The 25,122-nt window shown below is 40.5% G+C and overlaps 1 protein-coding gene across 2 annotated transcripts in view; it reads left to right on the forward strand.

The window, feature by feature from the left end:
- Positions 1–2,454: 2,454 nt before the first annotated feature.
- ATP6V1C1 (ATPase H+ transporting V1 subunit C1) overlaps positions 2,455–25,122 on the forward strand; it is a 37,841-nt gene continuing 15,173 nt past the window's right edge. The window contains exons 1-5 of one of the 2 annotated variants that reach the window (XM_081258192.1): positions 2,455–2,619; positions 3,490–3,665; positions 17,423–17,593; positions 18,878–18,945; positions 24,054–24,139. In XM_081258192.1, the coding sequence (XP_081114318.1) occupies positions 17,462–17,593; positions 18,878–18,945; positions 24,054–24,139 (286 nt within the window). In that variant the 5' untranslated portion in view covers positions 2,455–2,619; positions 3,490–3,665; positions 17,423–17,461. The remainder of the gene's footprint in view (positions 2,620–3,489; positions 3,666–17,422; positions 17,594–18,877; positions 18,946–24,053; positions 24,140–25,122) is intronic. The other variant, XM_081258191.1, reaches the window with a different exon arrangement.

Genomic DNA, 25,122 nt, shown 5'->3' on the forward strand with positions numbered 1-25,122 from the left:
TAAACGTCTGGGCAGATGGCAATGGGTTTACATCATAGCAACTGAAGGGATCTCAGACGGGGTTCTAAACAGTCGTGTTTTTTCAAGTTCTTTATCGTGTTGCTTTCTTCTTTGCTCTCTACACCTTATGCCTTCCTCACATTCCAACACCACCCCCACCCCATTTCTGTTCCTTTCCAATCTCTATTGGAAACTAGTTTACTTATGTCTTTTGTTGCTTTGTCTCCATTTACCCAAGCTCTCAGTTTATCTTCCACTCCGCTAGTTTATCAAAGTATTTTCCTCAACAAGGACATTTCCTTTTCTAAGAGGAATATCAGTACCAACTTCCAAGATATTTTTAATATTATAGGGGGGTGAAAAATTATTTTGATTCCTATTGTGCTAGTAGTTTCAAATACTTTCCCCACTTTGTTTCATTAAAACATTTATCTTTTTCCCTTGACAAAATTATGAGAAAAAAAAAATCTTCTCTACGCATTTTTTCAGTGCTTTAAGCCTTAGAAGGTGCTTCCAGATGGGAAATATTTAGATACTTGGAAATGGAGGAAAAGGTGTGTCATGCCTGTTACACATACTTAGATACCTAGGATGCTCCTATGCATTGTGTCAAAAAGCAAGCTTCCCCACTCTTTGTAAAATACGTTCCCTTACTATTAGAAGCCATTAGAAAGCAATCATGCCCTGCTTATTCTAAACATGTTTGCTAGATTTTTAAATGAGATATGCTAAGTCTAATGATAATTAGAGCTAACATTTATCGAGCACTACATTATACTGCCTCTCAAGTATAACATAGTGTTTAAAACATTGGAAAGTGTCTGGACATCAGAAGTAGATGTACTCGAGTTCAAAAATTAAGAAATGGACATGAGAATTCTGCTTCAGGGCCATATACAAACATAAAGAAACCAAAGCTTTTAAATGCAGGCCCTAATATTGCACTGCCCAAAGCAGTTGTCACTAGCCTCCTCTAGGTATTTAAATTTTAATTAATTAAAGTGAAATAAACTTTAAAATTCAGTCCTTCAGTCACACTAGCCACATTTCAGCTGCTCAAGAGCCATGTAAGTCTAGTGGATACGATATGGACAGCACAGAGTACCATTTCCACCACTGAAGAAAGTTGTATTGGACAGTACAGACCTAACAAAACATTGCCTTTAGGCCCACCTTTTGTGATGCCAGATAAAGCCCTTGGAATTCCTGACAAGTTTCCAAAGTTGTGTTACAGAACTGGTTGTTGGAATTGCCTGAACATCACCCAAAACTGGTGAAAAGCATCAGGTTGGGGATAGGTTGGTTGGTTGTTACTTTTTGTCCAATGTATTACTAAGGCTCTAAGAAATTCTGTGGTGAATTTCTGCAGGGACACAACAGCAGAAAAGGCGTAAGATAGGTCAGAAAACCTGGGTCCTATAATATATAGTAATGATGGCAACCATTTACTGGGTGTTTCATATGTGCCAGGCACTATGCCAAACGTACACGTCATTTAATCTTCACAACACCCCTGTAAGGGATGTATTATTACCACCATTTTACAGGTGAAGAAGCTGAAGTTTCCAGGCCTGAGGTCACACAGCTGGTCAGCAGTGGAGCCAGGATTTAAAACCAGATACGTCTATTCTCTTGTGCTAAACAGCTCTGTGACCTCTGGCTCTTCACCTCCCCCATTTGTAAATATAAAAGTACTGAATTAGAAAATCACAAAGTTCTTTACCATTTCTAAAACTATGTTCTAAATTAGAATAATACCACCTACCTTCCCCAGCCAATGAAATATGCAGGGCTCAACAGAGCGGCTTGCTACCTTTTTTCCCCGCAAAGGACATGATTTCTCCTGTCCATGCCTTTGCCGTGTAACCCTCCTTGGTTTCCCACTATCTAATGTGGTGCCAACTATTTATAATGTTTATCACACGCCTCACATACCCCTGAACTAGATAACAGTCTCTCTCCTGCAAGGAGTGATTCACGCCAGCAGATAATCCTAAGAAAATTCGCACAGTGACTATCGCACAGTAAATGCTCCATGAACATTTACGGAATTAACCTGAAGTGGACTGGAAGGAAAAGGTGAATCAGCGGCCGAAGTGAACTATTACTCAGAAAACCGGGCTGTCCGAAGAAAACCCCGAGTGGAGAAGCCCGTGTAGGGGCTGGAAACAAATTCCAAACTGCAGAAACCTGAAGAAGTGGGATAACCTTAGGGATGGTGGCGGTGAAATTCACAAGTGGCGCACGAGACTCGGGCCGGACACAGAGAGAAGCAGAAACCCTACCCAATCGCGGAACAGCGGCCGCCAGCCGCGACTCCCGGGTCTCCTTGGTTCCCCCGGGAGCCTCCCAGGCCCGCCCAGCCCCGCCCCGCCTCTCTTCCGAGGGCTCGGCTGCGGCGGCTGCGCAGTGGCGCGCGCGTAGGCGGAGCGGCGAGCGCCGCGGTCAGCTGACTGCTCCGGCTGGCACGTGACTAGCTTCGTGGGCTCTGGGGTCGAGGAAGTCGTGAGGCCGGAGCTTAGGTCGGTTAGGGATGGATCGCTGAGCCATTAACGTCTGCCAGCCTGTACACCTCTGTACCTGTTACTGCCGCCACTTCCTCGTTTGACACTTCCCTGGGTCAGTGAGCGATGGCTACACCGGATGGGGAGCCCCGGCCAGGCCGAAGCTTGCGCTGCGGTCGCCGCCGGGGAGGGATGGGGGCGGGCGCGGGGGCCGAGGCTGAGGCGTTGGAGCTGGTTGGGCGGCTGTGTCTGGTTTCTCGGCGCGGGTTCGTCGCCGCCTTGGGCCTAGGTTCTGTCTCTAGGGAAGAGGAAGGAGGGAAAAGGAGAAAGGGCCCCAGGGGGTACTCAGTGGCAGAGGCAGAAATAAAAATTCCGGTCTGGGACATTTCTCCTTGGATTGGGGTGAGGGTCACAGCGAATGCTCGTCCCCTTGATTGAGGGGGGTGAAAGGTGACTGAGTGGCCCAGATGAGGATCCGGGGTGGTGTGTGTGAGGTCACAGCGACCGCGAGAGCCTCCACTGGGTGTACGCGCTTGCGAGTATGGGGGTGGCAGTTTAAAGGGTCTAGGAGCCCCTCAGAGAGGATGCAGGGTCCTTGTGGGCAGGGGAAAGAACGAGAATCCAGAGAACTCAAACCATTTTTTATTAGAATGGGGGAAGGGTAGGCAAGAACCCCCTGAAAAGGAGCTTGAGGGGAGAATCACACGGGCAAATTGAATCACCTGAGAAACAGAGGAGTAAGGGGAGGGAAAGTTTGGTTAGATTCTGTTTGCACCTTTCACTGAGGGTAGTTATAGCTACCCCCAAAGCAGTCCTGAAGTACACGGGGGAGACTGGATCCTTTGGGGGATGATGGGGAGACTCCTTTGCAAAGATCTGCTTTGGCCTTCCAAACTTATCCTCTGGTGCTGTCATCTACTCCGGAACATCTTTTACTGAACAATAGTCACAGGAATTACCTTTCATGTTTATTTTGTTCTCACAGGTCTTTGAGAGAAAGTAGATGAAAATGCCATTCATTGTATAGTTAGGGACCTATCTAGACCCTTGGACCTAGAAATGGACATCAAGTGATGTGTTTAAGTCTAGCATAACTTCCATCGTCTTCTGATTGCCGATTACCTGCACAGTACTTAACCACAATCACATCTAGAGAGAAGGGTGAGTTTTTCGTAGTGCACTGTACTCTTTGATTCAGCACTTTTGGTGAACTTTTTTGAGTAGGACAGCTTCAAAGGGATTTGGCAGCGGTGGTCAGTGCTTTAAAAACTTTTTCTGTTAGCTTGGGTGAAGCGGTTCAGTTTACAGTTCAGCTGGAGGAGATAATGAGCAACAAGGTGGGCAAAAGGTGCTCAGCTTGTCAATCACGGTTCTTTGGCAACAAGCAAGTCTCAAATTGTGCTGCAGACGGAGCCTCGGGTTTGTGTCTCAGACTCTTTTGGTGTATCTTGCAGGGACTAGATAAAATCTAAAGAAACAGTACTCGGGATCTGACTAAAGTAAATGCTGAGAGCTAGGTGGTTAGTGTAATACTGCTTTTAGAACTGGGCAGGAAATGATCATTTTTATTTTTTGGCATATTAGTCTTAAGAGCCTTATTTACATTAGTTTTCTCTACCGAAAAAGAAACGTTTGGGCTTCAAAAATTTGATTCCGTAATTATTTCCACAGCTTGCGAAATAGTTGCATTGGCTAAAGAGCAAAGCTGGTATGCCAAAATAAACCTTTGCCAAAGGATCTTCTTGTGGTCCAGCCCCCAAGCGGTCAGTCTTCCTTTTGCACTTGAGCCTGCTTAGGCGTTGCTGCAGTTTTGACCAAATACCTCCTAGTTAAATTTTATTCTTGTACATATTCTGATCTATGTGCTGGAGTAAACCTTTTTCACCCTTTGGATGTGGACTTTTATACCATTTTAGTTATAAACGAATTCATGTTCGGTTCACATTTCACTGATTTTTTTTTTTTTTTTGCGGTACGCCGGCCTCTCACTGTTGTGGCCTCTCCCGTTGCGGAGCACAAGCTCCGGACGCGCAGGCTCAGCGGCCATGGCTCACGGGCCCAGCCGCTCCGCGGCATGCGGGATCCTCCCGGACCGGGGCACGAACCCGCGTCCCCTGCATCGGCAGGCGGACTCTCAACCACTGCGCCACCAGGGAAGCCCTTCACTGATGTTTTGAAGACATAGTAGAAACCATTAGCATGGTGGCCTTGGAAAGATAGCTCAGGCCGTGAAGCAGGGCAGTCTAAAATTTCCCTTTGACAAGAGTGAACCTTGGAACTAGAAAATTCAAACTGTATTCTTGATAATGAAGCAAAATCCTGTTCCAAATGTATAGCAAATCTGCTATACATTTATTGAGTTCCAAGAGGAGCCCCGTGGGCAGTGGAGGAGGTGTGCTTTGGTTACATCACAGGATAGAAGATGGAGCCTTAGCTCTGTACTTGAAAATAAAATGCAGGTAAATGCAAAAATGGTGTTTTATAGAAAGAGATTGATGTATCTTTTAAGGTATTTTAAGCAAACTATCCATGAATAGGAAGTTATTTATAAATTAAGCTGGTTAACATGTGGGTTGACTTTACCATGAACGGTTTTCTTTGTGAACCAGCCTATAGTTTAGTGTTTCTCAGTGGGTGCTGTTGGGATTTTGGACAGGACTGTCCCTTGTTTGGTCCCCATCTGCTAAATGGTGGTAGTGGCCCCCACGTTGGGACAACCTAAAATGCTCCCAGACATTTCCAAACTCCTCTTGGTGGAGAGAGGTATCATTTGGTTGTGAAACACCCATGTGGTGCCATCCTTTATTTATTGGACACATATCTGAGTGCTTGTTAGTGACAGGCCCTCTACTAGATGTTGGGGATATAGAGGTTGAGAGCAGTGTTTTAATAGACTAGCAAGTAAAATGTATGTAGTCACTAGCTCTGTGGCCTTGGGCAAGGAATTTCATTAACTGTTCTCTCACCTGCAAGTGGGATTGGTGATACCATCTTCTTTGAAGGAATCAACTACAAAATTGCTTAGCATATTGAAGTGCTGATCGCATAGCACATATTCAGTAAGTGGTTGTCATTACCAGGAAACAGGATCTCAAGCTTACTTGAGTGATGAATTGGGGGCGACAAGCTTGTTTTAGGTCTTTGGCTTGTTGAATTTCAGGCTAGAATACATTGTCTTAGAGATATCAGCACCTTCTAGTGGAAAACATGGTGCTGTGGTCCAGTCACTGTTATAAAATAACAGCCTGAAAGAGAAGGGAAGTAACGTTTTGGGAACCATGAGTATAGCATCAGGGAGTTGCCTGGCATGGAAGGAATTGTTTGCTCCCTGGGTCAGTGTTGAGTTGCCTGTGGCAGAGAGAAAGTCTCTGGGCCCTCAGAAGGTTCTGATGATTCCTTTAGTAATGGGGGTACAGTGCCCTCCTTGCCAATCGATTCAGCTTGCTTTAGCAGAAATTGCAAGAGATTTTTATTTATTTATTTATTTATTTATTTATTTATTTATTTATGGCTGTGTTGGCTCTTCGTTTCTGTACGAGGGCTTTCTCTAGTTGTGGCAAGTGGGGGCCACTCCTCATCGCGGTGCGCAGGCCTCTCACTATCGCGGCCTCTCTTGCTGCAGAGCACAGGCTCTAGACGCGCAGGCTCAGTAATTGTGGCTCACGGGGCCAGCTGCTCCGCGGCATGTGGGATCTTCCCAGACCAGGGCTCGAACCCATGTCCCCTGCATTGGCAGGCAGATTCCCAACCACTGCGCCACCAGGGAAGCCCTGCAAGAGATTTTTAACATTGTGTTATGAGTTGTTACCTTTCTAGCAGGTTTCAGTTTTTATGATCAGCATCTATGCCTAAGTAAGGCTTGGTTCTTACACATTTATTTCTAGCCACCTGTAAAATAAAAAGATGGCAGTTGTTTATAAAATACATTAGAGATTAAGTTGTCTTTCATATTTCAGTATATTTATGGCATGAAATTCAGGTAATTCTTAAAAGGATTATAGAGCATTCATAGGTACTGTTTCAGTTGAAAACAAAACAACACAAAAGTTAAGATTTATTTAAAGAAGGTGTGTGTCCTGATAATTTAAAAATTTCCTTCTGTATGAATCACGAAAGTCTCTCTTGGAAGGTAAAATCCCCCATTGTTGTTGGAAACTTTTAAAACAAGTTTTATTGTGAGCAAGTCCCTCCCACAATCCCAGTTAAGATGCTTCTGTTTTGAAGGCTAGAATTTTAACATTCAGAGAGGAAACAGTTATTCTTACTCTTTATTTGTATGGTGTTAAAAATTTCTAGGGGAAGGATGTAGCAACTTTTTAAGATGAATGGATTGTGGTAAATGTTTTGCACTGATCAATTCTGTTAAAAGTTGATGTGTCACAATTGGAAGGCTATGTGATATTTCACTGATATCTGAGATATGCCTTCTTGTGCTTGTTGAAATTAGTCATTTTAGTAAACAACTTGGTATTTTCAAGGACTGAAAAAGGAAGTTGTTTTGCATTTAGATCACCTTCAGCCTTTATTGAGAAATCTAATTTACTGTGAAAGGTGGTTGCATTTCAGAGACTGAAATATTGGTTCCTTGAAAGCATTAAAAGGATTTAAGTTTTGGAGCACTTACAGGGGGTGCTGTACTGTTTTCTGTGGTTGCCCCTATCCTGGGTCAGGCTCATACCTTCATTTACAAAAGAAATGCTAGTAGCTGTTTGGGTTTATTATCCCCACCTTTTGTGTTGTTGTGATAGTTACTACTTTACTCTTTTTATTTTACATTCAAATCCTTGCGGTAGGAAAATAATCCACCGCGTTTAAATTCTCATAAGTGGGTGATACAGTAATGAAATAAACAGTCTCAGAGCTTTGGACCCAGGATTTCCTTTCTTCTCTCTTTTCCTTCCTTCCATTTTGAAAAAGAGTTGTTACTACTTTAAAAACAAAAAAATACTTATCGCAGTCAGACAAGATAGAAGTGTTTAAAAATTTTGACTAGTGTTTCTCTTGTGCCTCCAGTGTATTCTGCCTTGATTTTTTTTTTATCTTGTCATCTGCATTGTTTTCCTCTTACCTTTCCCTGCACACACAGACCTACCTACTCGTAGAGACCTACACACACATACACACACCCCCACATACAAGTATAAACTCCTTCAAGACAGGGAGTACATTTTGTTTTGCTTCTTACCACAGTTCTGGGAGCTTACCACAGTTCTGGGAATTTAAGCACCTAAAACATTTGATGAATGATATGACCCTAACTTGGAAGCAATTACAGTCAAACAGATATTTGGGCGGAAAAAAACGTAAAATAGATGTCTGCTTTAATGCAGTCTATTACATGGATTTCAGTGGACATGCGGGTTGAGGGAGAAATGGTTTGGGATTATATGAATGGATTTGGTGCATGGTTGGACTTGGTTGGGGAAATCTTTTTGTTAAGAGAATTTTGAGTTGGTTGAAATAGGAGGAGAGAGGTTGCTTTCTGCAAAATGGACTGTTGAGCAGAGGCAAGTAAGAAAGAGACTACAGGCAGGCCTGAGGTAAAGACGGATAAAGGGAGGTCAGAACATTGTGAAGATAAAGCAGAAAAACTCAGACCAAGGACATTAGTAGTGATGACTGTGAAGAATGGGAGATTTGAATTTTATTTCTGAGCAGACGCAGGACTAGGGGCATATGTTTTTGTGAGTAACTCAGCCTCCCATCACCTAGAGCAATGTTTTTAGTGCTGGAAAAGTTTTTCAAGATGTTTTGGGAATGAATCCGGATTCTAACACTGTGGTCACAAGACCACCTATTTGTACGAAGGGCATTAAAATCCTCTATGTTCTGTCCTTCATAAATGAAATAAAATTGTGTATTTCTTTTTTCTTTTCTTTCTTTTTTTGCTGTACGCGGGCCTCTCACTGTTGTGGCCTCTCCCGTTGCGGAGCACAGGCTCTGGACGCGCAGGCTCAGCGGCCATGGCGCACGGGTCCAGCCACTCCGCGGCATGTGGGATCTTCCCGGACCGGGGCACGAACCCACGTCCCCTGCATCGGCAGGGGGACCCTCAACCACTGCGCCACCAGGGAAGCCCAAAATTGTGTATTTCTTGAGCAAAGCAGTAGTTTACCCAGATTTCTTATTCTTGTGTACTTGATTTCATGTATCATATTGCTTTTCACTTTTTAAGTTTGTAAGCTGCCATAGAAAGCATGCAAAAAGTGGGTTCATGTATTTAAGGTTTCTGAACTCCATAGAACAAAAATCATTCCTGTATTATAGAACTAACAGTACTGCGTGATTCTTGATAATGATGGTATGACATTTAGCCGTCTTATTAAGGAATATTTGCCATTTCTTGTCACATTTACTATGTAACTCACTATATAATCATGGAAATTCCTGTTTTACTCTAGTAGTTCTGAAACCTGTCCGATCATCTGATTTACTTGAGGGACTTAACAAGAAAATAGAAAAAAAAAAAAAAAAAAAGAGTCCTGGGTCTTAGCCAGTACAGATTCATGGAATATAGGAGCAAAAGAGGATCCTGGATATAGTAATCCAGTCCTCTCATTTTACAAATGAAATTTATGTAGACAGTGATATGCAGAATTGAGATTAGATTCCAAGTCTTCATATTCTCAGTGCAGTGCTGTGGCCGTTACACTACGCTTCCTGAAGTTGGCATTTAGGTTCTTCCTGACTGAAATTCCCAGTGAGATAAAAAGGCTGTTTACTAACCTTGATCTCGTGCTTCAGACACAGCTACTACTAACCAGCTTTACTACCCAGCTTTGCCTTTAACTTTTGTATTTATATCCAGGGTTCTTTGTTGCCATGCCATTTAACGGTCTCTAAACTTTTCAGTGTTTTCAAGTGTGAGGATATTGCCCCCCCTTTTTTTTAATGAAGTGTGTGGGGTTTTTCTGGCATTTACATGTAGTAATTCATTAATAAAAAATTAGGAAACAGGAATACACAGAAAGAATGAAAATGAACATTCATAATCCACTCCCAAGAGATAATCTTTAATAGTTTTTTTTAAACAATTCAATGTTTATATCTATATATAGTCTTCTTTCTTAAAGCTGTGTCAATGTTTTTATGGCTTTTGATTAACATTCACAAACTGCCTTCTAGAAATTGTCCCTTTTTAAAAAAGTTACAGAACTTTTTGGGGTTATCCTGTGATATATAATTATTTTAGATTGAGGAAATATTAATGATGGCAAGTTATTATATCTTTATTAATGCTTTTAAATGAATTTATATTTTATCAGTCATGAGAGCATGCTATACATTTGCAAAATTAATGACACATATGTGTGGGACATCTATTCAAGCTATATCTGTCCTTTTTTTTTTTAAATGGAAATGAACATTTCTCCACTTTACTGCCAAAGCAGTGCTCCATTTTTCCCACACATAGTATTATTACAGTCTTTCAGCCTAGACTTGTTATATTTCTCATGTTCATTGTTGTTAATCCTGTTTTCTATTAAATGTTAAAGCATGGGGCTGAGGGGCTGGGAGGTTGTGGTCGAATCCCTAGCAAAACCAAAAACTCAGGAACAATACATACAGCAAAACTAGAGGAGACTTCAGCTTCTGGCCACCGTGGAATAACTGGTACCATACTTGCTTTCCCACCATAAACAGCTAGAAAATTGGATAAAATACATGAAAAAACTGCCTCCAGTTATTGGACAACAGAGGTAATACAGGAACCGAGAGACAGGAAACACATGAACTCTATAATCCCTCTGGCTTTCTGCCTGGAGTCACTCTCTGGACCATGGTTTAGAGGAGACCAAGCAGAGCATGTTGGTCTTGCTGAGTTGAGGAGACTTGGAGTTGGGGAAGGCTTATCTGTCTAGAATTCGCGGGTTGGATAGGCTGACAGGAGGAGGGAGCTAGACAGAAAACCCACCATCTGTAAAGGAGTCTCTGTCTCTGTAGGAGGCCCGGCAAAGAATCACTAGAGAGCTTTAGATAGTTGCCAGAGCTCATGGGGCTGGAAGGCGTATGAAGACCTTATTGAATCCCTGGGGCATCCCATGGAATCCCCAGACCGTCAGATCTTAGTAAAAAGGCTACATTAGCCCTAGAGTAAAGCTTTAGACTTAGCCTGACAAAGTATAAAAACAAGCCTTGAAATGAAGCATACTAAAGCTCAAGTAAGGTAGCCGTCAGAACAAAGCACAACATTCTTAAAAGGAAGAAAACAAAATCCAGTGATCAACAGTTTAATGTTGTGAATTGTAAATATGCTCAGTGATTTAACAGAAAACATGAACGTAATGAGGAAAGAGAAGTTTTAAAAGATGGAACTTATAAAGGTGAAAAATACATCTAAAGCGAAAAATTCAACTTCATGAGACAAATAGATTACTTTAAAGAAAAAGTCAGCCAGCTAGAAGATGTAGCAAGAAAGTATCCAAACTGAAGCCCAGAGAGGAAAACAATTTAAAAAAGTGAATGGAAGCTCAGTGACCTGTGGGACAATATCAGGTGGTTTAATATATATGCCATTTTTGTCTCAAAAAAGGGGAAAGAGAAGCAGGAAAGAAATTTGAAGAAAATAATGGATGAATGTTGAAAACTATAAACACAGATTCAAGAATCTCTCTGAACTCCAAACAGGATAAATCCTTGTGACTCTGGGGTAGGCAGATTTTTCTTATGTCAGAACTCATATATTATAAAAGAAAAAGTCAATAAACTGGACGTTAGAATTGAAAACTTCTACTCAAAAACACCATTAAGAAAGGGCAAGACAAGAGAAAATACGTAAGAAATACACACACACACACACACCCCTCTCAAATTGTATCAGGATCATACAAAAAATTCCAACTCAGATCAATGCAGCTTTTTAAAAAATTGGGCACAAGATTTGAATAGAAATTTCACGAAAGATTTGAATAGAAACTTCACAAAAGAAGATATACAAATGGTTGATAAGAACATGAAAAGATCCTGAACTTTGTAGTCATTGTGGAAATGTGAGATTCCCCTGCAACCCCCTGGAATGGCTGAAAATAAAAAGGCTGACAGCACTAAGTGTTGGTGGGCATGGGAAACAACTGGAACTGTGTATCTTGCTAATGAGAATATAAAATATTACATCTACTTTGGAAAACAGTTCGGTGGCTTCTTACAAAGTTAAATATATGCTAATCATTCAACTCAGAAATTCCACTTCTAGATGGTTATCCAAGAGAAATGAATGTGTATTTTCACAAAAGCTTTGTAGAGGAATATTTATAGCACCTTTTTTGTTAATGGCCCCAAACCAGTAACCATCCAAATGTCTATCAACAGGTGAATGGATAAGTAAACCATTGTACATTCATGTCATGGAACACTAAGCAATAAAACAGAATGAACTGCTACTGATACACAGGCCATAGACAAATATCACAGACATGCTGAGCAAAAGAAGCCAGATACAAAAGAGTACGTAGTGTGCACTTCCATTTACAATGAAATTCTAGATCGGGCCAAATGAATCTATAGTGTGACAGAAAGCAGATTGGCATCTGCCCAGGGCCAGCAGTAGGGTAGGGGTTGACTGGGCCTTGGTGTGAGGGAAGGCTTTGGGAAGACAGAAATGTTCTTAATCTTGATTTTGGTGGTGGTTATACAGGTGTGTATGTTTGTCACAAACTCATCAAACTGTACTCTTGTAATAGGTGCATTTTATTGTATATAAATTATATTTCAATGAAATTGACGTTTAAAAAAATATGGAGGAAGTGAAGGGAGCGAACCAATTATAAGCCAGGTGTTTTAACTTTATTATCTTACTTAATCTTCACAGTTACTTATTCATTCAAGAATATTCAACAAATACTTTTTGAGGTTCTACGTACCAGCCTCTGTACCAGGTACTGAGAGTACGGTTGTGAGCAAAAGCTATCATGGTTTCCACCTACTCTAATGCACAGTTTATTTGGTAGAAAGACATCAATAAAAAATGTTGCTCAGGGAAATACTTAAAAGGTGCTGTGAGAGCATATAATACATTCATCCTTAGCATGTAATATATGCACTCATATGATATATGACATGATACATATTGTAATATATATTTCATATAATGTATGAGGCATTTTCTGTGCCTTGGTTTCTTCATTTGTAACTACTATCCATGCGATATACCACATGAGTTAATCCATGTAAAGTGTTTTGACTGGTGCTGGTAGATAGGAAGTACACAATAAGTATTGGCTGCTATCTTGATGACATTTGACAATTCTACTGATAGTTGTCTAATGTTGCAGGGGTAATAACTGTGCTAACTCAGGGAACACTGGAGTAGGACCAGGTTTGGGGGAAGCCATTAGGAGTTTGACTAGAAGTGTTGGGTTTTTTTGGAGACATCCAGATGGAGATGTCTTGTAGTCAGCTGTGGAGACTTGTTGGGTACAGCTCTAGATACAGCAGAGGAGCCTAGGCTGGAGATACAATTTGGAATAGTGTTCAGGATCTAGACTGGAATTGCCTTGAGTATAAATAAGATCATCAAGAGAGCAACTGTAGGGCTTCCCTGGTGGCGCAGTGGTTGAGAGTCCGCCTGCCGATGCAGGGGACACGGGTTCATGCCCCGGTCCAGGAAGATCCCACATGCTGCAGAGCGGCTGGGCCCGTGAGCCGTGGCCGCTGAGCCTGCGCATCCGGAGCCTGTGCTCCGCAACGGGAGAGGCCACAGCAGAGAGAGGCCCGCGTACCGCAAAAAAAAAAAAGAGAGCAACTGTATACACACATATAACAGAGGGACTTAAACCTTGATCTGAGTCTTGAGGAATGCCTTTTAAATCATTTTCTCTTTTGCTTAACATATGATTTGCCTATATTTTTGCCTGACTTCCGATATACAAGGTGAAACAAAGGGAAATAATTAGGCATAAAAACAAGTCAGTTGGGCTTCCCTGGTGGCGCAGTGGTTGGGAATCCGCCTGCCAATGCAGGGGACGCGGGTTCGTGCCCCGGTCCGGGAAGATCCCACATGCCGCGGAGAGGCTGGGCCCGTGAGCCATGGCCACTGAGCCTGCGCGTCCGGAGCCTGTGCTCCGCAACAGGAGAGGCCGCGACGGTGAGAGGCCCGCGTACCGCAAAAAAAAATACAAGTCAGTTGAAGCAGTCAGCGGAAGTGGAGGTGTCCAGACGTTTGGTGAGATGTTAACCAGTGGACACCAGTTTTGACTGTCTGTGTAGCTCAGAAAGGGAAATGTGTTTAGCAACAGGGATTTCATTTTTTGACCTCCCCACCCCCCCAGATATGTTCATCTGCAAAGATAGGGTTTTTTTGGAACTGAACGTAAATTGTACTTCAATTTCAAAGAGAAATTTTTTTATGTGACTTGTTTAAGTGACAGGATAACAATGGACAAAAAAACAGGGATTTTGCCGAAGACTTATTGATGCTCTTCTCATAGGCAGTTCTTACATTTATCCTTAGATAACTTAAGTCACTTGTCTTTCCCATCAGATTCCTCTTATATAGTTTGCTTTGACTAGAGGATAGAAGAATTGAGGCCATGGCTTTGCCAAAAGTACCAACAGGTTCTTTCTCAATCCCTCTCTTTTATATTTCTATATTCACCTGTAAAATAACGAAACACAAAGGCTTACTAATCTGCAGCTTTACTGATTTTTAATTTATATACTACTCTAAGGTTAGGATTTGTTTTCTGAAAGACTAAATTTTTTTTAAAAGCTTTAAAAACATTTAAATATTTTTCTTGGCCCTTATTTTTTTCTCTAATCAGACTTTTTGATTGGTTCAGAGTCATTGTTATATTTCATTTATTCATAAAACAAGCAAGGGCCTATTCATAAAGTCTCTTATTTATTCATAAAGTCCCTGCTGTTGGCAGGAATTGTATATGCTGGGTTTTTAGAGCATCAGAAAAGAAGGTATGATTCTGGCCCTTCAGGATTTCCCAGTCAGGTGGAGAGGAAAAGATGTTATGAAAAAAATGAAGCAGAATAGTGTGATAAATGCATAATAATGGCATTTACAAGATAGTAAGTAAACAAGATATTTCCTAGTTGGGACACTGGGAACAGCCTTTAGAGGCAGGATGGGACTCTAGTTTTGTTTAGAATTACCATGACATTATTTCATTTGATCCTGATGAAAGCTCAGTAGAGTCAGGCAGGTATTTATAAATGAGGAAATATGGTCCTCTTTCTATATTTCTTGAAATCCTTTGGAAACCTGCTGGCTGGAAAAGATTTTCTAGAACTCTTGAGTGGTATGATAGTGACATCTACTGTAATAGCTCATATGGTTACAGTCTTTGAAGAAGCTGCAGTTTAGATAATTAACAGTATCATAAGGAAGACCTTAACAATTGATTCTGTCACCTGCCATTTTGCAGGGAGAGGAGGTGATCTGCAGGTCATCAGATACTGTTTTTCTGGCCAGGCTGAGTGCTTTGTCTGGGCTTACCATCAGTATTAATCCTGTGTTTAGTTTGTTGGCCATTTGAGAGAGTGCAGCTCTTAGCGCAGCCTTTTTAGGAATGTTGGAAAAAATCATCTTAGAGTACAATTCTTCAGATTCATTTAATACCACCATCTGTATTTTCACCAGTTTAACCCTTCTGAGTATGTTTTTAAATCTGTTAAGTGGAGACTTCCCTGGTGATGCACTGGTTAAGAATCCGCCTGCCAATACAGGGGACACGGGTTCGAGCCCTGGTCTGGGAAGGTCCCACATGCCGCGGAGCAACTAAGCCCGTGCACCACAGCTACTGAGACCGTGTGCCACAGCTACTGAAGCCCACGCACCTAGAGCTCATGCTCTGCAACAAGAGAAGCCACCGCAGTGAGAAGCCCGCTCGCTGCAACTAGAGAAAGCCCGTGTGCAGCAAGGAAGACCCAATGCAGCCAAAAATAAATAAATAAACAAATAAATTTATTTTTAAAAAAATCTCGGGCTTCCCTGGTGGCGCAGTGGTTGAGAGTCTGCCTGCTGATGCAGGGGACAGGGGTTTGTGACCCGGTCCGGGAAGATCCCACATGCAGTGGAGTGGCTGGGCCCGTGAGCCATGGCCGCTGAGCCTACGCGTCCGGAGCCTGTGCTCCGCAACGGGAGAGGCCACAACAGTGAGAGGCCCGTGTACCACACACACACAAAAATCTATAAGTGGGGAGGATGATATGTATCTCGTAGAGGTGTGAGGAAGATTAATTGAAATAATAACATACAAAACATTTAGAGCAGTACCTAGTATGTGGTAGATGCTCTTGAAATGGAAGTTAGAAAGAAATAAGAATATTGAATGGCACATATGTTCAAGGTCACCTACAATTGTGTAATGACCTGGTAGGATTACTTTATTTATTTTTAAACATTTTTTTAGAGATTATTTATTTATTTATTTATTTTTGGCTGCGTCGGGTCTTCAGTGCTACGCGCGGGCTTTTCTCTAGTCGTGACGAGCGGGGGCTATTCTTCGTTGTGGTGTGCGGGCTTCTCATTGCAGTGGCTTCTCTTGTTGCGGAGCATGGGCTCTAGGAGCACGGGCTTCAGTAGTTGTGGCACGTGGGCTCAGTAGCTGTGGCTTGCGGGCTCTAGAGTGCAGGCTCAGTAGTTGTGGCCCACAGGCTTAGTTGCTCCATGGCATGTGAGATCTTCCCGGACCAGGGCTCGCACCCGTGTGTCCTGCATTGGCAGGCGGATTCTTAACCACTGCGCCACCAGGGAGGCCCGTTAGGATTACTTTAATTTCAGTTGCCTTTTGAAATTATGAAAGTCCATTGCGATTAACTATAATACTTTACATTTTAAAGGAAATTTAAATTTGCAAAGTTCTTTCACATTCATTATTTGATTGATTATCAGGACAACTTTGTAAGATCGTTATCTTCTACCTAAGACTCCAAATTTCAGGAAAGGTTAAACAAGCAGTGGTAGTAGAAAGTTTATGGTGGTTCTAATGAAAGCATATTAAAGTAGAAATAGTGACACTCTTATATTATGAGTTCTTCTGTGTTTGTGTGCTTTACCTACTTAGATTCTGAGTAGATTTGGTTTTGGACTTTCTTTTTCTCTGCACGTACGCGTGCGTGTATGTGTGGGCATGCGTGTTTATGCGTGCGCGCGTGTGTGTGTGTGTCAGGGAGAGAGGGAAAAGGGGAGAGGGAGAAAGATTGTGGAAGAGGGTTGGTTGTGTCTTAATGGAACTCTGGAAAGGGAGATCCACAGCCTCTTAATTCAGATCCAATAGTGTTGTGTTATGCATCCCTCCCCGCCCCAAGTCATATTTTAAATAGGAGACTGTTTTACAGGGTTGATTGGCAAGTTTTTTTTTATTTGCAAATTTGTAAGCGTTTGATGGCCACTAAGTATACACTAGGGATTGAGGAGATTCCCTTAGCTTGAATATGGATGAAAATTAACCACCAATTTGGCTGACCTTGTAGGATTTGCTAAGCCAGGTGTGGCAAATTTATTTGGTGGCTACTGTTCAAATGCATTGATTCAATTCTTTTTCAAAGGTAAGAGTTATGCGTGTTTTTTTACTTCCTATTTTGGCTTTATGTTTAAAAAATTTAAGATAAATGTATAAATTTGTGACTCTCCCACCTTCTTTTGTGGAATGAAACTATTGGTGGCTGATATTTTGGGTAGTCTCACTTCTTGACTAATTCCCATTTTAGGATGTTTTGTAATTTAAAAAAATTATGTACTTCATGTATTAGGTCTTTATCATCTCTTTTTCCTAGTATCATAAATAAATCACCATTTACCATTTATATGGATTTACATCTACGTAAGTAGATTTGACTTTGCTTAGGATTGTATGCCAGTGTTGAATTATTGATAGTTTTGCAACAGGCTATGCTTATCACTCTGAAATAATTTAGAAACAAGTGATATTAAATGTACTTCTGGTTTGGTTTGTTTTACATTTCAGAGTCTCTCTTGATTTTGGAAGAAATATCTGGTAACCAACATGACTGAGTTCTGGCTTATATCAGCTCCTGGGGAGAAAACATGTCAGCAAACATGGGAGAAATTGCATGCGGCAACTACGAAGAACAACAATCTTGCAGTTACTTCAAAGTTCAACATTCCTGACTTAAAGGTAAAACTGTGCTGTGCAAAATGGTTCATCATGAAGGAGAGGACAGTTGTCTCTGCTTACCTTTTGGTAGAAATGAGATATCCAGGTTCCTTCAAAAGAAAACTCTCTCATCTCTAGGGATTGGCATAATTTAAAACTTATCTTGTTCTTTCTCATCTTTAAATTTTAGATAATAAGGAAATTGAGATCTCTTGAAGGAAACTACCAAAACAAAATAACATTTTTCCTAAACTTTTGTGCTTTTCTAAATTATAATTTAAATTTTAATGAGAAATCTTATGAAAATACTCGATGTATTACTTAAATATGATTTTTAGAAGTGAAAAATCTTGGGACTATGTATTCTTAAATATCACAGTGAATCCATTTTTCTGTTATTAAATTCATGTAATACTCACTGATGTTGTAAATGTTTTACCATTGCACCTCTTTAATTATACTTGGCAAATCTATCCTAGTTATTTCATCTAGTTTATCTACTTAACATTTATTAAACATCAGTAATCTAGCAGCCTCCAAGTGAAGCAGGCTGCCAGTAATTGGTTGACTGAACTTTTGTAAAGAATGGAAAAGATCATGATACTTAATTATATTTTTCTGGTTAACCAAATGAGGCAGTTACATACAACACTCGTTTAAGAAATACTTAAAGCCACTGGTTCTTAGTATTTTGGGACTTACGGATTCCTTTGATACACTGATATAGACTATTTACATTTCTTCCAAAACATGCTCATTTACACGTACACAGTTTTGAGTACAAATTCAATTACAGGGAATTCCCTGGTGGTCCAGTGGTTAGGACTGCGTGCTTTCACTGCAGGGGCACGGGTTCAGTCCCTGGTCAGGGAACTAAAATCCTGTGTGCCATGTGGCATGGCCAAAAATAATAATAATCATAAAGTTTCCTTTAAAAAAACCCCACAATTTCAGTTACAGACACTCTGATGCACAGCTCTGGACCCCTGTTCAAGAGCTGCTCTTGGTAAACCATGACTTCAAATGATCCACTGCCACTGGGCAGGACCAGCAGAGGCACAGGCCTGCTATTGTGGAATCTTCACATCTAAGTGATGGTTGTGCCCATGAATTAGAGGATTATCTTGTACATATAAATAGCTTTGCAGTGTCTAGCAAACATTTTTTAACCACACTTGCATATTATGAAATAAAATATGGAGAACTTAAGATTTGCAGGCCCTTCAAATCAAGATGTTGTATTACCTTGTTTAAAAAAAAAACAGGATGAAATCTCAGTAATGAAATGTTGTTTTTCCCTTCTAGGTTGGCACACTGGACGTCTTGGTTGGTTTGTCGGATGAACTGGCTAAACTGGATGCATTTGTAGAAGGGTAATGTATTTATATGCATAGGCTAGAGCAAAATGAGAGTCGCTATTAGGCTACCTGGGCATTGGGTTTATTATCACATGTGTATTCTGCTTATTGGAATGGTTTTAGAAAACAATGACTTTTTTTTTCTTTGTAAATCAACTTTATGAAGATACAATTAACGTACAATAAAATACACCTGTTTGATGTGTGAAAACGGTGACTCCTTTTAATATTTTTTTTGAGATATAATTTACATGCTAGGCAGTTCGCCTACTTCAAGTGTACAATTCAGTGATTTTTCATATATTCACAGAGTTGTGCAGCCATCACTATAATCAATTTTAGTACTTCTGCCTAGCAGAAATGTATATAGTACATGTAGTACATAGTACCCTGCCACTATCATAAACATCCTGTTTCCATTAGTAGTTACTCCCTCACCCCCACTGCCCACTAACCTACTCTCTGACACTATACATTTGCTTTTTGTGGACATTTCATATAAAAGGAATCATACAATATGTGGTCTCTTGTGACTGGCTTCTTTTCCTTAGTATAATGTTTTCAAGGTTCATCCGTGTTGTAGCATGTATCAACATTTAATTTCTTTTTATTACCAAATAATATTACATTGTGTGGATATACTGCATTTTGTTAATCCATCAGTTGATGGATATTAAGGTTGTTTCCATTTTTTGGCTCATATGAATAATGCTACCTATGAATATTTGTGTACAAGTATTTGTGAGCTCATGTATTTTCATTTCTCTTGGGTATGTACCTAGGAGTGGAATTGCTAGGTCAATGTAACTGTACTTTTAACATTTTGAAGAACTGCCAGACTGTTTTCCGGTTGTACCATTTTACAGTCTCACCAGCAGTGTACGAAGGTTCTAATTTCTCCACATTGTTGACAGTACTTGTTACTATCCATCTTTTTGGGGTTTTTTGTTTTGTTTTGTTTTTGTTTTTGTTTTTGTTTGCGGTACGCGGGCCTCTCACTGTTGTGGCCTCTCCCGTTGTGGAGCACAGGCTCCGGACGCGCAGGCTCAGCGGCCGTGGCTCACGGGCCCAGCTGCTCTGCGGCATGTGGGATCCTCCCGGACCGGGGCACGAACCCGCGTCCCCTGCCTCGGCAGGCGGACTCTCAACCACTGCGCCACCAGGGAAGCTCCATCTTTTTGATTATAGCCATCCTAGTGGATATTAAAGAGAATTTCATTGTGTTTTTGATTTGCATTTCCCTGGTAGCTAATAATGTGTTAAGCGTCTTTTCATGTGTTTGTTAGCCATTTGTGTTTCTTCTTTGGAGAAATGTCTGTTTGGATCCTTTGCCTGTTTTTTAATTGGCTTATTGGTCATTTGATTATTGACTTGTAAGAGTTCTTTATATATTCTAGATACAACTGTCTTATCAGATATGACTTGCAAATATTTTCTCCCATTCTGTTGGTCGTCTTCACTTTCTAGATAGTGTCCTTTGAAGCACAAAACATTTAATTTTAATGTCCAATTTATCTCTTTTTTGTTGTTGCTTGTGTTTTTGAGGTTGTATGGAAGAAGACATTGCCTAATCCAAGGTCACACAGTTTTATGTCTGTATTTTCTTTAAGAGTTTTATAGTTTTAGTTTTTACATTTAGGTCTTTGATCCATTTTGAGTGAATTTTGTATATGGTGTGAGGGAGAAGTCCATCTTCATTCTTTTGCATGTGGATATCCAGCTGTCCATTTGTTGAAAAGACTATTCTCTCTCCATTGAACTGTCCTGACACCCTTGCAAAAATCCATGGAACGTAAACGTAAGGGTTTACTTCTGGACTCTCATTTGTATTCCATATTCCTGTCCTTATGCCAGTACCACATTGCCCTCTTTACTGCAGCTTTGTAGTAAGTTTTGAAATTAGGAAATGTGAGCTCTCCAATTTAACTTTGTCTTTTTCAAGATTATTTTGGCTGTTTGGTTCCTTTCATTTCCATTTGAATTTTAGGAACACCATGTCAAATATCTGCTAAAAGTCAGCTGGAATTTTGATGGGGATTGTGTAGAATCTGTAGATAATTTGGGCAGTATTGCCATCCTGACATATTAAGTCTTTGATTCATGAACATGGGCTGTTATGCCATTTATTTGAAGATTTATTTGGTGATGCTTTTGTCTTCAAAATTCAGTTACATTAAAAGATTTTTCTAGGCTACAGGTTTAGTCACTTGAAATTCAGTTACTGTGTATTTTAGCTGAAGATGATGGGTATGGGATCCTTAATAACTTTCTGAATTTTGATTAATTGACAGACTCAGTCTACAATCCCTTTGACTCTTGACATACAGAGCTTTCTAAATACTTAGGGCTTAGGTAAATAGGTATAATTTGTAAAAAACCAGAATTTTGGAGAATCTTAGAAATGTACATCTGATTAAAGCTTTAAGGGAACAGACCTGAATAGAGGGGAACTTATTCTCAAAATCTGTGTAGAAGGTTTTTCTTGTTTATGCTGTTATGCTTTTCTGAATTGATAGAACCACCATAATGCAGTACTCTGGTAGTAGAGGCTGAGGTGTTGCAGAGAGATCTTTTGACATAACAACATGTGGTAAGTAAATAAATAGACCTAAAGATGTACTCCTGAGGCAAAAGGCCACTTGGGGGCCACTTTTACAGTAGATTATGCAAGAGATATTGAAAACGTCAGCTAAGGGCAGACACTAGGCAATAAAAATGGAAAAGAGAGGATGAAAGCAAAAGTAACAAACTGCTTTTAGGGTTAATAATTCCAGGCATTCAGTAGAGCAAATGTGAAAATAATTTTTGATGATAGTCTCAGTTCTTACAGTCAGTTTTTTGTCTCTTGGTTTCTTGATTATAGGTTTTTAATTAAGTAAACTTTTCGTGGTTGCCCCCGCTGAGGTGATTGTCCTTTCTGCAGTACCACCAGCCTCATTGCAATGTTAGGTCATGACAACGAAGAGGACAGTGAGAAGGGAGGTTCCTGAGAATATAATTATTAACACTTACTCGGATCCTTATTAATCACCTCAGTAGCTCTCTAGATCTTTCCTTAAATCATCAGTGGGATGTCCTGAGTATACTTTAAGGTTTGTGCACATTTTTTAGGGAAGTAAGTATTTAGGGCAAATGCAGTTCATTTGGTCAGAAGCATTGCAAGTTGCCTATGCAGTTTGTCAGCTATTCTTTTCTGCACTGTTACTCAATCTTGGCTTTATCCGTCTTCCTGAAAGATATGAGGAATTTGAAAATCATATGGTTGTTAGACCTAGGTAGAATTGACAGATGCTAGCTTAATGACTGAGTGTTCCAGTTTTTAAACTCTGAACATTGTGGTGGAGTAAATTATAGTTTATACTTTTTCAGTAATCTAATCATTAGAGCAGTTTTTTTTTTAAGGTGACCATGTGTCATGGATACTCCTGTAGAGATGCACAGGGAGATTATCAAGGTCTGAGTTATGTGATGTTAAGTTGGTAAATTTGACACCAGGCAGTTCTACACTCTGAACCATGTCTGTGGTAAACATGCACATTTTTTTAAAAAATTGAAGTATAGTTGATTGACAGTGTTGTGAACTGCACATTTTTGAATGTTCATAGCATATGGTTCTGTTTACAAGATGCTCGTCAACTTATATAGGAGTAATGGTTTGTCTTCTTTGAAGGAATGGGTGAATTTTGGAGACACAGCCAAGTGTATGGACAAATCCCAAGTTAAACATGTTGCAGACTTACGGCTTACATCATTTTTTTCTGAATTTGTTCCACTTTCTTAGGTTTGAGGTCATTCCGCATAGGATTGTCATTCACATTTTGGCCTCTGTTGCTTTTTTCTGTCCCTTATTGGTTCATGTTGCAGGAGATTCTTAATTTGTCTTCCAGTTTACACTCCCGGCTGTTGAGCACAAAGTCATTGGAGAAATTGTCCAAAGTCCTGTTTTGACTATTACACCTCTCCCTAAAGGCTGACATCAGAGGCAATCTACCTGCAGTCTGGCCCCAGCCGGCCGTCCTAGCACACCCTCCTTTCTCCTGAGCACGACACTCCCGGCAGTCTGGACCCCTCATCATTCGTTGCTTTTCTTATCTCTCTGGATCTTGACTCATATGATGCCCTGTGGCAGGAATATACATTCTTCCCACCTAATCAGCCTTTCACAAACCATTCCTGTCCTTCATTGCCCTGCTCCTGATCCGTTATGCTTTTTTGATTACAGTAGCTGGAAGTGAAGTCTTTTTCCTTTATGCATTTCTGTCTGTAGCCTGGTCATCTCAGCTGGCGCTCACCACAGATGGCTTTGTATTTAATCATCCGTCTTTTTTGGTATCTCTGCATTTTGATTTTAAGCAATGGGAAGCTAGATTTTTGTCTGGTATACTTTTGTATCCCACCCACGGCCCAGAGGCAGACAAGGAATGGGGGAAAGAACACCAGACTCCAGAGTCAAGACACCACGTTTTTAGTCACAGCTCTGCTGGGAACTGGTTTTGTGAGTTTTGGGGCTAAGTCACTTATTCTCTTTATACCTGGGGATGTCTTTATTTATAAAGTGAAGGGATCGACAAGGTGATATGCAGGTGCCTCAGTAGTTTTGACACCATGGTTTCCCCTTTAGCATTGTTTCTCTCAAATAGTAGTTGCTCAATAAATGGTTAATGAATAAATAGTGTAGGACCGCATTCTTCATTGTTACCATTGCTTGTATTCTATTGCCTTTGGGATCCCTTTTGTCCTAAGGGGAAGCACATAACTGGTGAATGAAAGCTCCTGCTTCCCGCTTTGTTTTTGCAGTGCAGTGAGATCTGTTGCCCAGTTTTTCAGCTTATTCTCGCTAGCTTTCCACTACTTTCTTTCCAGACTTGGTAAACATATTGCATGTAGTCTCCTTAAAACTACAGTTACTCAGCTGAGTAACGTATATAATAAGATCTTGGTGCTTTTTGTCCTTAAAACATTATTTTAGAAGTTAGGACCCTTTTGTTCTGTATTATACAGATAGTGTAATTGGAACAAATAGAGTCAAATTCGTGTCTTTATGAAATGTGTTCATTGTATAGCATGGAATTTAGGTTGTTTTCCTGAAAGTGATTGTTGATTTTTTTTTTTTTCCTCCCAAGGGTGGTTAAGAAAGTGGCTCAGTATATGGCTGACGTATTGGAGGATAGTAAAGATAAAGTTCAGGAGAATCTGTTGGCCAATGGAGGTAAGCTAATGTTTCATGATTTGCAATTAATTTCTATAAAGTGAATGACTTAAAAAAGGTTTATAGGTAAGGATATTAAGTGCAATAGAAAGCCATAAAATAGAATGATTACTACTGAATTTGGTGATATTGCCAGTTACATTCTTTCCTCTGAAACACAGCCTCTCATAAGACAATCCTACATAATATATAATATAGTTTATGATACGGATCCTTCCAAAAGCAATATTTTAAAGATTTACCTTAGTTCTTTCCAGAATCTATTTGTCAACTCCCATTAACAACTGTGTTTCCAAGTTAGGTCTCTCTCAGCATTGTTCCAGTTGAATACTTGTTTTCTCTAGCTTTTTGTATTTAATAGCGTCCAACTGCTAAAGCCTTACAATAAAAATTATTAATTTTCTTGCAGAGTAATGCCTCCTCCCTTCAGATTTGAATGTGACATTTCTTTAGTATCCATAGAATAGTCTACCACCGACCGACCTCTCCATAGCTAGAAACTAGTATTTATGTAGAGTTTGCTCTATGTAATAATGGCTTTTAAAGATGGTTTCAACCACACTATTGTCATTTGTACTTGCATTTGTTGTTTTCTCCTGAAATATCATTTTAGCACTTGCTTCATTTTTAATTAGGCTGATCTTTAGTGATATGTCATTATAATAAGAAACAACCCTTTCCTTTCTTTCTGTCCTACATTGCCTACTGTGATAAATAAAGGTCACTGATGTGACTTGGTTAAATTAACGTTTGTTAAGTAAAGCCCGGGGGTGTCATGGGTTGGTGAGCCACGGTTCAGCAAAAGACCACAAGGGAAAGAGAAATAGAGAAGTTTATTACTCACAGGTCCTGGAGGAGGGGGGCAAGGCAGGGAGGTCAAGGCGGTGCCGGTAGAGGGAGAGCGGAGGGACCTGGGGCACATGCCTTTATTAGGGTCCGTGGGTAGAGTGCTTTGGGGTTCCCAAGCCAAGTCCAGGTTGGTC

This window comes from Mesoplodon bidens (genome assembly GCF_964165515.1).
Source record: "Mesoplodon bidens genome assembly, chromosome: 16".
Lineage (NCBI taxonomy): Eukaryota > Metazoa > Chordata > Mammalia > Artiodactyla > Ziphiidae > Mesoplodon > Mesoplodon bidens.